An 18800-nucleotide genomic window follows, 5' to 3' on the forward strand; every position below is an offset into this window, starting at 1 on the left:
AGATGTAGTCTCAGACTTCTCTATCCAGCCTGGCTTCTCTGTCCATGTCTCAGGCTAATGAGTAAAATTATAGGCAAGAGCCACTGTGCCTGTCAAACTGGTATTTGAAGATATTCTTTGCCTTAAAAATTTGTGCATATCTACTGGTGGTTTTAAAAGATATCCATCTAAAAAAGAAGCAAAAGTGACTCTCTGAAAAAGATGTTGTTCCTCCATGAGTATGCCACATCCCAGTTTGGAAGAGTGATCTGCCCCTCCAGCACCCTGCATCATTTTGTGAAACTTTGAAGACAAACACTGAGTGGCACACAATTTGACCCTGGTGCATGTGTAATCATGTTAATAAAAGTTTTTATTTTACATCATAATATTCTTCCACCTTAGTCAAATTCAAATTATCTTATTTCTGAACTGATTACATTTAAACAAGTTTTCCTACATGACAATAAATCATTCCTCCTGCTTCATTTCTACGCTCAGACAATTAATGAGTAAAAGTTTTCATGGGTCTCAATGCCATCAAACACACATGGTCTAAAATCTGCCTCGGTCAGAAAAGATTGATCTTCTAGTCATCTGTGCACATTCAGCAGGACTGCTCACAGTCCAGTTGGGCTGATGTTCTCCAGGGTAGCAAGTCAATGTTCTAGAAGCACCACTCAACTTAATCTGGACAGAGTTCTCTGTTAAAATTCTTCTTCAGCCTGCTTGCTTCGGGACTGCTTCAGCTGCTGTAGCCGCTCGATGGTTTCAGAAACAGTGCGCTCCCCGTGGACCTTATTGTCCCTTGTGCGGATATTAACGGTGCCACTGCTTTTCTCTTTTTCACCAACAACTAAATGGAAGATAGACGGCTGTATGAGACTTAACCTAAAGTCATGGGACAAGCCACCTGTGAACACCTGCACACAAACAATCCTAAGGCACCCCAACACTACCCTGTAGCTTCAGATACAAAAAAAGGTACAGGTGTCCATGTACAGTTAGGCAAATGACTTAAAAGTTCAATTCATTAAGGGAAATTAAATAACAAAATACAGTACATACAACTTCTGCACTGAGTCAATGTCAGCAACTTAATAAATACATATTAAAGCAACATGATATGAAGGGGAGAAATTTTTAGGTAATTCTTTAAATCCTTTTTTTCCATATACAAGTTTTTCTTTGTGATTATCAATTGAAAAATACTGAGTCAGGATTAGAAGGAACTTAGCATGAATGAGGCTGAGTTTAAAAAAAAAAAAAAACAGAAGTAAATATGTTCTTAACCCCATTACACTTAAACCTAATTCTCAACTGTCAGTATATTTTCTTTCTTTCTTACCCAGGATGAAGTTATACTGTGCTAACTGTGCATTTCTGATCTTCTTATTCAATGTACAGCCTGGGTCCAGATCAATGTCTGCCATGAATTTAGCATCGTGGAATTGTTGCCTTACCTATTAAACAGACACAGAATACAGAATTATCAGTTACTACAAGAATTTTAGTTTTAACTCAAGTGGTAATATTTAATACAGGACAAGAATAAGCATGCAACCAGGTACTGGTGGCTCACACCTATAATCCTAGCCACTCAGTAGGCTGAGATCTGAGAACTGTGTGTGGTTCAAAGCCAGCCCAGGCAGGAAAGTCCATGAGACTCTTTATCTCCAATTGACCACGAGAAAACCAGAAGTGGTGCTGTAGCTCCAAGTAGTAGAATGCTAGCCTTCAGCAACAGAGCTCAGGGATAGCGCCTAGGCCCCGAGTTCAAGTCCCATGACAAAAAAAAAGTATAATCATAATCATACAAACATCTCAAAAATGAATGCTAGCAGATGTACTGAAGCATATAAAATTCTGAGTTGGCTCAACATTTACAAAGTCAAAAATGTAGACCTGGTATGTGGCTCAAGTGGTAGAGCAGCATCAGCTTAATAATAAAGGCAAGGAAATAGAGCTCAATAGTAGAACGCTTGACCAGAGTGAAACAAGAAAACGTATTTTGTTCTTGAGATGAATGTTTTAGAAAATCCTTAAAATCAAGTGTCTTAGAACATAAATCACAAGAGAAAGAAACCCTTTTGAAATTATATTCCAAATTCCCAACATCTGCTGGACTAGCCTCCACATAAAACTACCACTTGCAGTAAAAGGAATAATAGAACTGAATGGATTGGTTACCAGATACTTTAACATTCATTTCTTTCTTACAGAAGATATGATCTGAGTATAATTTATTCTGATTATCTGCAGTGGTGATAATATTTATGTGATAGTCTTATTCACTTATCAACTTTTAATTATTTTTAATGCTTTAATTTGGACTTTTTTTTAAAGCAGAATAAACTGTTCTAGTCTTTAAGTTATAGAGTAGGATTGGTTATTTATGTATTAGTAAGTTAGGGTTCTTTCAGCAGAAAGAGCAATAAATAAAAAATTTCATTTAAAACAAAACGAAATTGCTCCCTTAGTCAATACAACCTAAGCTGTCTTTGTATATGAATTTACAAATAATAATTATTCTTTATAATAATAAACAGTAAAATACAGGTGTTTTATAAAATGCTAAGTAAGTATGTCTTCTGATTGTGGAGCTAGGAAGAAAAAAAGCACAGAAGAAGTGATTGAATCTATGCAGGGTTATCAAGGCAGAAATCAGCAATAGATGTCAATGCCACAAGTAACTTGATTTACTCAGAAGATGCAGCATAGTCTGAGTGCAGTGTGCACATCTGCAATTCTACATACTTCAGAGGCTAAGGCAAGAGCTAGGTCTGCCTGAGCAACATAGCAAGACCCCATCTCAAACAGCAAAAAACAAAAACCAAAACCCAAACCATATCAAATTTTCTGAAGAAACAATTAAGGATTACCTTTTGGGCATATTCATCACAAGTTGGGCCCACTGGAACTACCATTACCTGACGAGGAGACAGCCAAAAAGGCCTAGAGAAAGTAAAAAGAAGTAAAAAGAGTGCAGATTTGGGTACATTCAATAAACAATGACACATTTCTTAGTTTAGAATCTTTGCCTACAACATGTAAAAGCTACTTTTAAACCTAGAATTGGGGGCAGCTGGTTTATGTCTGTAATCCTGCCTTCTCAGGAGGCTGAGAGCCAGAGGATTAAGGTTCAAGGCCAGCCTGGACAGAAAAGTCCTAGAATTCATTGTCAAAATAACCAGCAGGAATTGAGGTATAGCACAAGTGAAAGAATAACAGCTAAACATGCAAAATAAGCATATGATAGGCCCTGAGTTCAAGCCCCAGTGCCAGCAAAAACAAAACAAAGCAAAACATAACCTACTTTATAACTTGGCTTTTCTCTTTTAAAACTACCATTACAGATTATGGAGAGGAGACTTGAGCGAAGAAAACCAATCCTATATAAAGAAAATCTGTAAGATCTATGTTGCTTAAGCAGAAAAACAAAGCAATTTCATGTCAGTGACAAGGCTTCACACTTCAACACATTATAGAGTAAAACAACAGTTGAAAACGAATTTCTAAATAACTGTACATAATGACTTAAGAGTATATTGTAGATGTACATGGTGGCTCACACTTGTAATCCTAGCTAGTGGGAGGTGAAGAATGAGAAGAAAATAGAGGACAGCCTAGGAAAAAATTCTCAAGATTCTCTATCAAGCAATAGCTGAATGTGCCTATCATACCACCTAAGTAGAAAGCATAAATAAGGAGGATTTGGGTCCAGGTAAGCCCCAGCAGAAAGCAAGACCTCTGAAATACAACCAGAGCAAAAAGAGATAGAGGCACAACTCAGTGGTATAGTTCTGCCGGGCAATTACAAAGCCCTGTGTTCAAAAATAAAAGATTATTACTTATTCTTCACGAGGAACAACACAGATGGTGCCTCCATATTCAAGATTCTTTCTGCAATACTTAGAAATTCTAATATATGTTGATTATGGCACTTGAAAAATGATGACTTTTCATCACTTAAAAAATAATCTTCTTTTTGGAGCATTACCCTATGAATAGTACAAACCTTAGTCCAAGTTCTCTCCATCAACTATTGTTTTAAATAGGCAAAAGGCTGGAGCAGGCACTAAATTCTACCCTAGCTGTGGGATATCCTCAGTCTATCACAGGTCTGGCAGAATAATTAGATAAGAGCTCCCCCAATTCTCTGGATGCCATGTAGAAAAAGATTGTTTATTTTGTGAAACCTAACTAAAAAAGTTAACTTATCTCATTGATAAATATGGAAAACTTCCTTTAGTAACTGAGCTAAATAAATTCAACTAACATTGAAATAACAGCAATGTGCAAGAGTCAATCAATACATATTTTACCAAAGTATCAAATGCACAGAATTAATACTGCATTCTTCAAATAGCTGTTTGGTAACCCAGTACTGTAGTGTAGATCAAGTGAAGCCATTAAATTAAAAAGATGTTCATCAATCTTGATGTATAAATTTTATTTTTCTACTACACAGAGCCTGGTGCAAGTATTAGCTTATTTTGACCAACAAAGCTGAAAAAAATAAGCCAAAAAGGACCTACTCATTTACTCATGCAGAAATGATAAAAGCCATACAACTCCAAACAAAGTTAACATGCTGAAAAAGCAATCAAAAATAAACTGTTTTCCTGTTTCAGAACTGCTCATTAGAATATATAAATATTTAAACAGATCAAGTGTATGTATACGGGGGATGGAGTGCTGTTTAAACCCAGGGCCTCTCAGTGAACTACTGAACTAACGTATCTCCAGCCCCCCAAAATATTCTGCATGCCTAAAGGTTTGGCTTTAGATTATAATTCCCTACTTACTAGTAAAGACTTGTCCTTAATTAGATGTAGCCAATCACAATCATTCTCCCAATTTCATAAGTATAATGGAAAGGAGACTTTCTTCTAGCCAATGCACAAAGTAATAAGACAAAAATAAATAAGTAAAATAAAAAATTACCATTTTCCCCCATAGTTTTCAGTAAGGATAGCAATCATTCTTTCCACAGACCCCAAGATGGCTCGGTGAACAATCACTGGCCTTTTCTTATCATCACCATCATGGCTATGAAGAAGAAGAATTTGTTTTATATATTTTCTCTCACATATCCTTGAAAAAATATGCAGAGAAAATAGCAGACACTAACCTTACATAAGTAAGATTAAATCGAATAGGCAACTGAAAATCCAGTTGGATGGTTGCACACTGGTGGTAGCGTCCAATCGCATCCTTTATCTGTATGTCAATCTACAAAGCAACGATGCTGTTACCGTAAAATGCTGTCAATATTAACGCTGAGCTCAGCAGCTGGATCAGTGCTGATGTTCCTTCTGTTTTGAATTTATTTTAGGGAAATCTTTCTTTGCCCACAAAGAATCACCTTACTCCCTATAAACTTTGCTACTCACCTTTGGGCCATAGAAAGCACCATCACCAGGATTTAACTCCCACTTTTCACCAAATTCATTCAAACTGTTTTCAAGTTGCTAAGGATAAGACAAAATGATTAGTATTTGTTCACCTGCAACCTTTCTCCTTATTTCAGGTTAAAAATATCATAAGTACTTTCATGAATCACTATATTCTGCTTTCACATTTTGTCCCCGAAATACACTCTCAAGTCTCCTTTAAAGCTTATAGCTAATAGCTGGGGGGGGGGGGGGGGAACCATTAATACACAACTAATTTAAAATATTTCAAAATCGGATTGAAAAAATTTAGCTAACTCCAACAGAGAAACTACTTCCAATTTTCCTTTGCGCTTACCCATCGTGAAGCTTAGAACAAACAGCTGATTTCAGCCAAAGCACATTAAAATACACCACTTACTTTCTCAGCTTGATTCCATACTTCAATATCTCCAAGGAATTTTTCTGGGCGAGTGGAAAGGTTCAGTTTGAAGGAAAATCCAAACACATTGTATACTGTACGTAGGAAATCCAAGCAACCTTTTATTTCATCCTCAATCTTTAAATTAAAAATAAATATATATAGTGACTACTTATCCTTTGTTTCCTTGACACTTCTTCCAAAATACTTTATTCCACTGGGCCTCATACCTGTTCCATGGCACAGAATATGTGTGCGTCGTCCTGCTGGAATCTTCGTACCCGGGTGAGTCCTGTGAGTGCTCCTGACAGCTCATTTCTATGAAGGACCCCAAAATCAGCTACTCGCAGGGGCAACTCACGCCAGGACCGTGGCCGATGATCAAACATCAGGCTGGAGAAAAGAGAAAAGCAAAATTGACCGATAGGATTTCCTAGAATGCAAGGGGGCAGCCCCGAAGTTCAGTGCTTAACATACACGCGGCCTCAGGTTCAACGCCTAGCTCCTCTCTTTGCTCTCCCCCTCAAAACAAACAAACAAACAAAACCCTACGTACCTGCATGAATAAAATAGCAAATAATTTATAACAGAATGATAGCCTAAGATAAAAAAATATATTCCCATAAACGTGGATTCAAATTTTGTGGTCAGTATTTCTATTGATATGAAAACTATTGGTCTGTAAGGCTCATAATAATAAATAATAAATTAGGTACCTACAAATAACTATAATAACATGAAACCAATGTTATATCTGCTTTCTTGTAGGCAGAAAAGAGCTTGAGGTGACCTGTTAGTAGATGATTCAGAAAGAGAATTCTGAGAAAACTAAGTATGAACGGGGTTAGCTATAGCTCAGTTTCTTCTTCCTCTCTTACTCCTCTGTCCCATGAGCCCTGCCTATCAGGGGCCATGGACACCAAGCTACCAAAACCACAGCTCTTCCAAGTCTTCCCAAAGGTAACTCTTCATCTGTCAAATAAGTACTCAAGGCAAGGAAGATTTTTCAAGGATATTAATCCGTTAGTAGTAGGCTTTGAAAAAGCACCTTCCTTTAAGGGAAGGCTTACTCCATACTTATTCTCCTGTTTTTATATATATCCTGCCTTGTTTACCACTGCAAACTCATCTCTACTCCTAAAGAATCACAGATTGAACAGGACATGAAAGTTATAACAGCATGACAATAATTTTGCATTTAACAGTGATTCTGATGATAGAATCTAATAAAAATTCTTTCAAAGCAGGCAAAGTATTTTACAGCTATAACACATGAAAATCTTCAGCAGAAATGCAAAGGGGAGTACCAATGTCCTGGGCAGTTCATGGGCTTAAGAGCAAACAGCTCCTTCTCCACCTCAAAAGAGAACATGTTCTCGCTGTAGTGCTGCCAGTGTCCTGAGGTCATCCAGAGGCGGCTGTTATAGATGTTTGGGGTGACCACCTCCTGGAATCCTCTTTTCCGGTATTCACTCTGAGAGAGAACACACAGAACACCTCTAGTTATCTAGTAACGTTCAAGACACACATACACCATGACCGAGAAAGTCCACTTTGATAAAGGAAACACTTACACACGTTACATACGGGGGCTAAGGAAAATCATGCTATGGCAATGAAATTAGAAATACAGAAAAATTATAATTTATATCAGTGCACAGCAATAAAACATAAATACATGGTGGTAGGTAATAAACAGAGTACTATGTAACTAAGAAAAATAAACATTTTTATGTATGTAAAAAAGAAAATCACAAGTAATGGAGATACAGATATGCAAATTTGAAACAAACACATAATTTGAAGGTATGTATGTACAGTGTAAATATAAATAACATGGACAAAAGGATCCATGTCAACTTTTGAACAGTACTTTCTTTTAGGATGGGGGGAAATGGATCAAAAAGGAAGTCCACAAGGTGGTTTTTTTTTTTTTTTTTTGGTCAGTCGTGGGGCTTGAACTCTGGGCTTGGGTGCTATCCCTGCGCTCTTCAGCTCAAGGTGAGCGCACTACCGCTTGAGCCACAGCGCCATTTCTTTTTCTAGAGGTTTTATTGGAGATAAAAGTCTCACAGGCTTTTCTGCCTGGGCTGGCTTTGCACCATGATCCTCAGAGCTCAGCCTCCTGAGTAGCTAGGATTACAGGCGTGACCCACCAGCGTGCGTGCGTGCGTGCGTGCGTGCGTGCGTGCATGCGTGAATGAGTGCGTGTGTGTTTTAAGCCATTTGTATAGTTTTTTTTTAATAACTTGAACAAAAACTCTGGAGCAAATGTAGTAGGACAAAATATATGTTAAACTTGGGTGGCAAGTACACCAGCTTTTGCTTTTACTGTTCTCCATAAATTTTGGAAATATTTCATAACTTCAAAAGATAAAAAAATGTATAGAATCTTTCTTTAAAAATAAGGTACAAATGAATGATTAAAGAGGCACAAAGCTCCTATGTAAAGAGTTACTAGTCAGATTTTAAGCTCATCAGCTTTTCCTGGTATACGTTCATGTATACAGACAAAATCAATACTAGGAACAAAGAATCTTTAAGCACTTTATGAGACCCAAACTTGCACTCTTGTGGAAAATCATTTTCTATATTTCTTCTCAAATACAGATTATCCTTTCTTTTGGCAGAAACTCATCTTTTTAGTCCTAAATCTTTAGAAGAAAGTAACATAGTTTACCCTGATAAATTCCATAAGTGTATTATAAATGTAGGCTCCCTTTGGCAGGAAAAAGCAACTTCCAGGGCTGAGTTCATGGAAGAAATATAGTTCTTGGTCCTGGATAAAAAAGTAAAAGATTGTTGACACACACACACACACACACACACACATATATATATATATATATATATATATATAAAGTAAGTAAACTATTGTGATGTTCTGTATTTAAATTAGTGTCACTCTTAAATAAACATGGCGGTGTTTATAGTGTACACCCATCTACAGCTTAGCAGGAATCTGATTTTGGTCTGTCAAAGCCCTCAGTCCATTCAAGGTTCCCAGCAGTGACATGGAAGCAGGAAGAGCTGCTTGATTCTATGGTTCTCAAGTGTTTTTTTGTTTAGTTGTTTTTGTTTTTCTTTTGCAGGACTGTGAATTAAACTCAGAATTTCCAGGTGACTAGAATGTTCTACCACTTGAGCCATATTCCTAGGGGTTTTTTTTTTTTTGCTTTTAATAAATTTTTCTCCTTTCCTTCATTTTTAAATTAGGAGGCAAGAGAAAGACAGGGAAAATAATACTGAAAACAAGAGATAGTGAAAGACAAAATATACTAACTTAAAGTTATGGTGAAAAAAGTTCTTTTTAGTCCCCTTCCTCCCAAACCCTGCCTTCCACACCAAACACCAACTGCTTATGGCCCTTGGAGAGGTCCAACAATCATAGAGCAGTCAGCTTCCTCCCTGTTACAATTTATTTCAGGAAATTAAAGGGGCAGGCCAGTGGATGCTGGGACTCAGTTTCCCCATCTTTATGAGTCTTGAGATGAGATGCTTTCCCAAGATTCCCAGCTGTATGAAATGCAACTATATAACTACAGGATACCAGCATTGTTGTCAAGAAAAGTAGTAATTAAGCCATTGTAATTAACTTTAATTAACATCAATTAACTTTTGTGCACACTCTAGAAGATGTGAACCATCAATAAGTATTTGCAATACAGAACATGGTATCAGACACTTAAAATCTAAGCACCTCTTCAAAATAAAATTCCTAGTAGTCAGCTCAATTTAAACTGAAGAATTCAACTGGGACATACTTCTCTTTAACATACCCTCCCAATTTTCCTGTGATCTCGGTTTTTAGCTTCCTCTTGGAATTTCTCCCACTCTTTCAACATTTTAGGATCAGGGAATGAAATGCCGTAAATTCTCTGGAGACTCTCCATATCAGCTTTGCCTTCCCAGTATGTAGAAGAATTCTGAAAACAAGGATCAACAATGACAAAAGATTCACATTTGTGAACATTTCCTTTATTGTAAGAGTTGCATGTTATTTTTCATAATCAACTTATAAATCAAATTTATACTCATTCTTTTGCTTAAAAAAAAAAGAGACAACACCCCCCCCCCAGTAAATGTCTCCCATGGCTTTGAGATCCACCTGTGAATAGTTGGACTCATTCACAGCAGAGTTAGCTGTTTTCCTCCTTTAAAAATGTCCCCTTATCATTTGATAATCAAACCACAATTCTACTAGCACTTCTCAGACTGCTAAAGTACTTAAAACAAAACAACTAGGCATAAATATAAAGGTACCAAGAACAATGAAAAGACTTTCAAGTAACTCAGTTATCCTCATGATTTAAAGTGCACTCTACTAAACAGCATCTGGATGACAAGTTGTATTGACAAGAAGTAAAGTAATTTACTCAGTGTGCTGGTACTTATAAGACTGATGATGACACATATGGTCCAGGCAGTAGTGATTCAAAAAATAATCATTCTTATATATGCAAGAAGAAAATGGCCAAAAGGAGAAACTGAATACATCTCATACAGATATGTATGCTTAAAACATCTGTACTAGGTAAAATCTACTGAAGTCTTCAAAGTTTTACATTACTTACCTTGTGTATTTTTAAAGTCTTAATTTTGCCAGTGTGTCTAACATGAGGACCTCGACAGAGATCTATCAAGGGGCCACACCTAAAAACACCAATTAAAGGATTTCAACAAAGGCAAACTGGCATACACACATTTGCATGAAATAGCATGTGGGTGATGTGGGTGATATTCTCACCTGTAGACGGTTGTGGTTGGAGTAGTTACTTTTTCATTCAATATGCGGCATTTGAACTTGTTGTACTAAAAACAAGGGAATGAAAGATTTCAAAATCCACCCTTTACCTCTAAATCACATGTAGCTAAAGTATAAATCACAGTACATCTTAAAAAGCACTCTATAAATAAACATGCCAATATTTTACATTTTAAAACATTTTCTCTAGAGAAAACCTCAGCTTGGTACAACACTTAATCCCAATATAATTAGGACTGAAATAAAGTGAAGGTAATAGGTTAAAGCTCAATAAAGATGAGAAATTGGTAAGAATACAGGCAAGAATTTAATAACTATCTTACAAAATTAAGTTAATCAAGGGAAGGGGTGCACTGAGAGGGATCGATGAGCATGCTGAAGGGGTGACATTGGTCATAAACTATTAAATATCAACTTCTTTGTACAACTAAAGATAATAATAAAAATTAAAAAATTACCTTAAACATTTCCAGTAGAGTTTCTTTCTTAACTTCCAATCTTTCAAAAGCTTGTTTCTCTTTTATTATTTTCTTACATAAAGTCTCCAAAGAAGAGAAATCATTGCTGGACACACCCCTGAAGAAGAAGAGAATTTAACCTTCTAGATGAATCATACCTGAATCATACCTTGGGCTTTAGACATTTCTGTGAAACACTTCAGGGGTTTTAATTATTAAAGAATTAACCAGACCCACTGTCATAGATACAACTTTTATACTACTTTAACACCTTATTTTGGCAGTTCTGAGGTCTGAACTCAGACTCTTGTGCTTACCAGGCAGGTCCTCTACCACGAGTTGTGCCCCCAGGCCTTTACTTGCTTTTGTTATTTTTCAAACAGGGTTTCACTTTTTCCCTTGACTGACTTGGACCCTAAACCCCTATTTATGTTCTTCACATAGCACAGGTAACAAGTCTGTGCCACAACACCCCGGTTTTTATTGGTTGAGATGGGGTGGGGGGGTGTCTTATAAACATTTTGCTCAGGCTGGCTTCCCAATCTTTGTGTCCCAAGTAACTAGGATTATAAGCATGAGCCACTACAGCTATATTTTCAGTGGCTTCTACCTTGGTTACCATGGTAACCTTTCCACAAGTGATACAGCCTCCAACTCCCCCACCAGGTCTGAAGGACATATTACTTGCCAACATTTTATAGACCTCTATGTCCATGAATCAAGAAAAGAGATCTCATGAAAGCCTCTATTACTGTACGTATATGATAGTACTTCAAGGGGAATGCTTGGTGATGAGGAAGCGATGGGCTTCATACCTTTTTCCCTTTACTGAGAACTCCTTACAAATACATTACAGACCCATAATCATTCAGATTTTTCTGTATCCATTTCGATAACTTACCCTTCCTCAAGGTACATGTCATAATAGAATCCATTTTCTATTGGCGGGCCATAACATAAACATCCACCATAAACTCTTTCCATGGCTTCACCCATTATGTGAGCACTTGAATGCCAATACACCTGAAAATGTAAAAATCAACAACAAAAAAGTACAGCTTCTGTCTTGTCATACAACTTGCTTATATGAAAAAGAAATCACACTATAAATAAAGCCAAGATATAAACATGTAAGTTACAAATCTATAAACTATACTGTGATTCTGCCCATAGCCAAAATTTAAAAAGGTTTCTAATTACAAAACTGCACTAGCACTATAGGAACCATTTGGTTCAATTGTTTTCAAATCAACTGAACTTAACATCATTAATTAAATTGGATGGATTCTGTTCCTTGAATGCAGTTGTCAGTCACAGGGTGATTGTCTATTGATTACAATCGTGCCCATAGCCCTCATGACTCCAATATATGATCTGGCTTACAGATAGATGGCTATGGAACAGCACTTAAGACTTACGCCTCTTTTGCTAAGTGCTTGTGGCTCAGCCTGTGATCCTAGTAAGATCTGTGGAGCAGTTAGAAGCCAACCCAGGCAGAAAAGTCTATGAGACTCCAATCTCCAATTGATCAGAAGAGATATGGCTCAAAAAAGCCAAGGGAGAGTATGAGGCTCTTTTTTACACTGTTGGCCTATAACAACTTGGCTCCACACCACAATGATCAAACACAACGACAAACATATGAACTCTGAAATTAAATGGCAGTACTTGGTTTTTAGGTGCAAATGGCAGTACTTAGCTTTTAGATGGTCGATCATTCAGATGAATGAGAGAATATACTTAAAGTAATGTTTTCAGTATTTAATACCAAGATACCAAAGTGATATTAACTCATTTATATAAATAACTTATAGATTCCAGGATACACTTGAAAGCCACTAATCCACATAGCCAAGTCACTGAAACCAAATAGTGTTTATCTTCTTCTATAGCATATGGTCAGATGTTCACCCTAAATTCATAGAATACCAAATAGAAATCTTACTGCTTGAGCTTCCTCATCCTCAAATTTGAGAAGCTCCAAAGTACAGTCTTCCTCCAGAGGGCGGTCTAGGTCCCAAACAACTTTGTTCACTTTAGCAATAACAGTGTTGTCCGCCAGACCTTGACTTAAAAATATACAGACAGATACAAATAAAAACACAAGACTCTAAAAAAAAAATCTACATTTCACATAACATAAATCGCAGGTAGAAAAAAATGCTATATTCTATGTTAATATATAAGAAATGTGTTTTTGTTTTTTGCCAATCCTGGGGCTTGAACTCAGGGCCTGAGTGCTATCCCTGAGCTTCTTTTGCTCAAGGCTAGCACTCTACCACTTGAGCCACAGAGCCACTTCCAGCTTTTTCTGTTTATCTGGTACTGAGGAATCAAACCCAGGGCTTCACGCATGCTAGGCAAGCACTAGACCACTAAGACATATTCCCAGCCCCATAAATGTTTTTTATATAGATGATACATCTATAGCCTTCTGGCAGAAAAAAAACCCCACCAAACTGCAAGAAAATACACCAAAGAATACAACTGTAATATCCTAAAAATTTGGAACACTATTATGACATTTAATGTTTCTTACTTAAGTAGATATGGCAACACTGATAAATAAACAATAACAAAATCTAGTGGCTTGATTAACCTTTAAATATTTCCAAATAAGTTTTTTATAAAGCCAAGCTACAGCAAAAAATACAAACAGGACAATCATGGCCCAAATCAGCTTGTTTTATTTTTTAAATAAAGTAAGACATTATCACAAAAATAACCAGAACAAAAGGAGCCAGAGCTATGACTCAAACACTAGAGCACCTGCTTAGCCATTACAAACTCCAATACTACCACACACACACACACAAAGACACCTTCTCAATGTGTTAAGATAATGTAGGAACTCTCATAGCACACTACACTATCCCCAAAAGCCTTGACCCTAGAAATATACAATTGACGAATATGTCCATTTTTACTAAGTTAACACATGTAAGACAAGTTGAAAAAGTGCTCTGAAAAGATCATTCTCTGCTGCAAATTCTTTGTACTTGTTTTTATTCTCCACTTAAAAAAGTGTGTTGGGACATTCTTAGATTTCACACTATATAAAAACAAGTGACAACTGACTTAAAATACATAACAAAGATAAACAGACCAACTGCTGATCCCCATCATATTAAATTAAGAACATTATATATATATATATATATATACACACATATATATGTAACTTTTTTCATATGCCATATATCAGTTTCTGAACTTACCATGTGAGAAAGATTTGCCTTCATTAAGGGATGTTCTCACCATTTACGCAAACATTGATGAAACATTTATTGGACTCTGTGACATTTATGATCATAGAAAATGACTAAGAATATAAACTCCTTGATTAGAACTAAAGTGGATACCTTCAGAAAGTACCTCACTTTGTTTTTTTTAAATCTCAAATAAGGTAAGTTTAACACCTTAAAAACATTAAACAGTAATATAAAAACTTTCTGTAGTAAAATTTAGCAAGATAATAAAAAAAGTTTAGTCGTGTTACAAACTATAGAAGGTTGAGACAGGTGTAGCTCATACCTAATTCCACAAGCAACTTGGTATGGAGTAGTTTTCCAGGATTCTGCATCGACCTGTTTACCATCGGGCAGAGTGACCTTGATAGGCTTGCTATCTTTTTCTGCCTTTTCTGCAAGAATGGAATCATGCTCTGCTTTCAGTTTATTATACATCTCGAGACGTGTGTTAATATATTCAGGCCAAGGATTCAACTGTAAGATAACAAACAAGGAATTATCAGTGAATACTTGTTTTCCTTTTAGAAAAGGAAAAAAATAGTAATAAAAATATAGTCAATTCAAAACCCCACAATTAAGCCAGACATTGGAGGCTCATGCCTATAATCCTAGATACTTAAGAGGCTGATATCTGAGGACTAAGTTTCAAAACCAGCCCAGGCAGACAAGTCTAAGAGACTCTTTATCTTCAATAAACCTGCAAGAAGCTGCAACTAGAAGAGTGGGTCAACTGGTAGAGCACTAGCCATAAGCAGAAAAAAAACATAGTAGAGCTCCATGGTCAAAGTTCAAGTCCTAGCATAGGAAAAGACCGGCAGGGAAGGAGGAAGAAGGAAGGGTGAGAAGCAGGAAGGCAGGCAAACATTTTACTACTTACTTGTAAATCTTAAAGTCACAATCAACTGTTTCTCCCACAATTACAGTGGAGCATCATGGGCAGGGCTCGAAACCATACCATGCTTGGTCACTTACATTAAATAAATGAAAACACTATAAAGTTAAAGTTAGTAGCTACAGAATTTATAAGTTCTTTAAAGTCAGTTTTATTATGTTACTTTTTAAAAGTGCTTTGTGCTTCTATACCCTAATAGTTTTCAAGAGTATTCTAGTAAAATAGGTGAACTAACTAAAAAAAAGTCAACAACAGTTCATAGCAGTTCAAGTTTGAAAATAAATAGGAAGACAAACTTAACTGCCTCCCAAAGCAAAGCATAAAGGAACCAGGTAGATTCTGCACTGGACTTTTTTTTTTCTTTTTTTCTTTTTGCCAGTCCTGGAGCTTGTACTCAGAGCCTGGGCACTGTCCCTAAGCTACATTTTGCTCAAGGCTAGCACTCTACCACTTGAGCCACAGCACCACTTCGAGCTTTTTCTGTTTATGTGGTACTGAGGAATTGGTTTCATGAGTGCTAAGTAAGTACCCCATCACTTAGCCACATTCCCAGTCCTGCACTCTATTTTGAACTCCTACTTCTTTTGAGGGTGGGCATTTTATTTAAATTTGGGAGGTCCCAAAAGTTTCCTTATCTTTAAACCAGACACCAGGTGCAGGTCCAAAAGTAGAGTGAGGAGGAGGTCAAGGAACTGGCTTCCTTTTGTTTTTTGGTATACACAGCATCAGCTCAAACCTTGTTCGTACAACCTATGGTCTAATTTAATGAAACGATAGAAAACCCAGTATCTAACTGGCAACTGAACAATCATCACAGTCCTTTTTCTTTAGCCTTACTTCTCTGATTTCTATTATCTGATGCCACAGTCAGAACTTCTTACATACATACTGTCTTCTAGTTGCAATTACAGATAAATACATCTTTCTCTCCTCTGAGACTATCTTTTCCTAATTCTTCTCCCTGAGTTTTCCAATTCATGCCACCTTATATTACAAATTTCTGAAAAGCTATCAGATCCTTACATACAGGAGAAGCCTAGGACAGCTACCTGTTCCCAGCAAACCTCTGAGAAGCCTTTATAACAGTAATGTTTACCTCTGCTCGGCCTCCATCTCCACATGATTCCTTGTTCTTTTTCTTGCCTCCTTCCTTTCGCTTCTCTTCACTGGCATCTACCTACAAAAGGGAAGAGAAGTCTTCATATTTTAATCTAATTTGACACCCTCTCACCATGATACCCCCAGGCACGTTTTAAGTATATTATCTTAGCATTTGTTCAAAACAAAAAGGAAAGGGACAAAGAACTTTGAAAGACTGGATGGAAAATTTTACCACTGACAAAGGTAATTTGCCATTCATAGTAAAAGCAATTCCTTAAAAAGTACAGGGGAGGGTTAGTTAACAATGTGCAATCCATTTCATTTATTTCAACTTAATTACTCATTTATTTCATTTTAACTCTTCCCCTGACTCTTTAATACCATTTAAATAAATAAGTAAAATAAATAAAAAATAGATTATTAAGCTAGGCATGGTGGCTCATGACTACAATCCCAGTTATTGAAGAGGCAGCTATCAAGAAAATCAGAGGTCTAAGTTAGCCCAGGCAAAAAGTGTGAGCCCATCTTAATCAAACAAGCACATGCCTGAGCTCCCAGCTACTAGAGATGTATAGGTAGGCACATTGTGTCCAAAACTGGTCCCAGGCAAAAAGTGAGACATTATCTGAAAAATGACCTAAAACAAAATGGGCTGAAAGTATTGCTCAAGTGATAGAGGACATAACTAGTAAGAACAAATTTTAAGTGAAAAATGAGGAGAACTGCACTATAAAGAGAACCTACAAAACTATCTTCCTTAGGACAGTAAAGTATTGAAAGAGAAGGACCAGAAGACCATGGTTTAAGTAAATTTAATCTCAGAAACTGAGAGTGGAGAAAAGCCTGTGGAATTCCTGTAATTTGGTGAAATATCTGTCCTTGGCTCATTCCTAGACCCATGATGGAAAGGAACCTTTGGACCATGGGCTACAGATTGATTGTCTTTGAGCAAAATATTTATTGCTCCTCTGCAATTTCCCATACAGAATGAATGATAACAGAACCCAGTTCCTAAGAGCTGTTATGAAGCCTGAATGAGTTAACACATAAACTATATAGTATACTCTATACATACATTGTATCCAGACCTATAGTTAGCACTAATAAATACTAGCTATTGTATCATCATTATTTATGAGGAAGTTGGGGTGCAGTTCAGTGGTAAACGGAGAGAGATCATTTATTGATATATATCACTTCCAATAAATAGGAGGGGAGAGGAAGAAAAGAGAAAAAAAGAGGAAGAAAAATGAATGGCGTAGAGATATACTTATGGACATGTGAAGCTGTTGACTATATTTTATTAGGCAAAACAGATAAGTCACAAAACAGTAAAAGTACCATTTTCAATAAAAACACTTATGTACATCCACTACTTGTCACCTTAAATTTACAATTTAGAAGGTACATGAACATTTTCCCCGCTCAAGTTCCTACAGTGTGGGTTCTTAGTAAATTGTCCTATCAGAGTCAGGGTGAAAGCTCCTTTTCTTAAGCCCCCATCACTTGTCACCTGCACTATTCCAACAGCAGCCTCCCATGAGCCCTCTACCACCATGCCAGAATGGGTTTTGAAATTCAATTCCCGTATACCATTTTCTTGCTTAAAACCCCTCATGTGGCAAATGCAAATAATCCTTCTGACTGTCCTACCTCCCCTTTACAGTCACATTTCTTCTAATCTAGTCCCCAGACATAACTCAGTACTCATGTCTGCTCAGTCTTCCTTTCTACCTGAGCGGTCTTGCTCTGCCCAGCCAGGAGTCCTGCAGCTAGTGACTCCCCTAAACCCCGAGCACATGCCTGTACTCCAGGCTTCGGCTAGGCTGTTCGCGGCCCTCTAGGCCAGGCATTCCGTCCTGCCACCTGAGATCCCGAGCGCCAGGAGGAATGAACACCTAAAACATCGTATACTGAGAAAGAAACGAAACAAAAACAAGCAAGCTGAAACTTCCAACAGCGTGAGAGCGACGCCGAAGACGAAGCTGAAACGAGCCTTCCGAAGTCCTGGTCCAGATCCTCACCCAGAAACTCCCCATCCACCCACCCTCCCTCAGCCGGGTCAGGTCGTCCTGGCTCGCAGAAGAGCCCAGCCCAAGCCCGCTCACCCGCTTCTCCTCGCCTCCCATCTTCCCCGATGCGTTGCGGGCCTTTTCCTCGGACATTTAAGAATTCCCAACAGACGGAACACAAGGAGACACTGCGCTTGCGCCACGTGGCCCCGAAACAACCAGCTGATGCAATGTTAGGAAGTTCAAGCCCCGCCCCTCCCCGGCCGGGAGAACAGGCAGCCAATTGACAACGGGAGAAGGCGGGTCCTCCCGTTTCTAAACCAATGGAAGCGCTTTAGGAACTAAAACTGCGACAGTGAGAGGGACCTCAGACCCTAAACCCGACTTCAGACCCGCCCCGAGCCTGGAGGGGAGCAGTGCGCATGCGCCTTTGCCTTGGGGGGGCCCTTCCGGTTTCTGGAAAGCGTGCTGCGACCTGGGTCCCGACTCCGGCTCCTGGGGGAGTGCTTGCTTCCCTGCGGCTTC

General features: G+C 37.7%; 1 protein-coding gene across 1 annotated transcript; it reads right to left on the reverse strand.

The window, feature by feature from the left end:
• Positions 1-331: 331 nt before the first annotated feature.
• On the reverse strand, positions 332-18511 carry Tars (threonyl-tRNA synthetase). The gene is made up of 19 exons (XM_013018612.1): positions 18372-18511; positions 16259-16339; positions 14554-14744; positions 12965-13088; positions 11921-12042; positions 11020-11137; positions 10544-10608; positions 10371-10449; positions 9576-9722; positions 8477-8575; positions 7104-7270; positions 6027-6189; positions 5797-5934; positions 5376-5453; positions 5114-5214; positions 4927-5031; positions 2862-2934; positions 1328-1442; positions 332-835 (listed from the first exon to the last, which is right to left on the reverse strand). Exons 1-19 carry the CDS (start codon positions 18426-18428, stop codon positions 687-689), a joined length of 2172 nt encoding a protein of 723 aa, XP_012874066.1. The 5' UTR covers positions 18429-18511; the 3' UTR covers positions 332-686.
• Between the last annotated feature and the right edge of the window lie 289 nt (positions 18512-18800).

Source organism: Dipodomys ordii, unplaced genomic scaffold (assembly GCF_000151885.1).
Source record: "Dipodomys ordii isolate 6190 unplaced genomic scaffold, Dord_2.0 Scaffold41, whole genome shotgun sequence".
Lineage (NCBI taxonomy): Eukaryota > Metazoa > Chordata > Mammalia > Rodentia > Heteromyidae > Dipodomys > Dipodomys ordii.

What these genes read in the sequence shown, in the direction of transcription:
- Tars (XM_013018612.1), bottom strand. Translation starts at nt 18,428, where the DNA reads ATGTCCGAGGAAAAGGCCCGCAACGCATCGGGGAAGATGGGAGGCGAG. An exon ending in TGGGAGGCGAGGAGAAGCGG is followed by an intron (nt 16,340 to 18,371) that starts GTGAGCGGGCTT and finishes TCCCTTTTGTAG; the next exon opens with GTAGATGCCAGTGAAGAGAA. An exon ending in AGGATGAGGAAGCTCAAGCA is followed by an intron (nt 12,043 to 12,964) that starts GTAAGATTTCTA and finishes TTACATTTTCAG; the next exon opens with GTGTATTGGCATTCAAGTGC.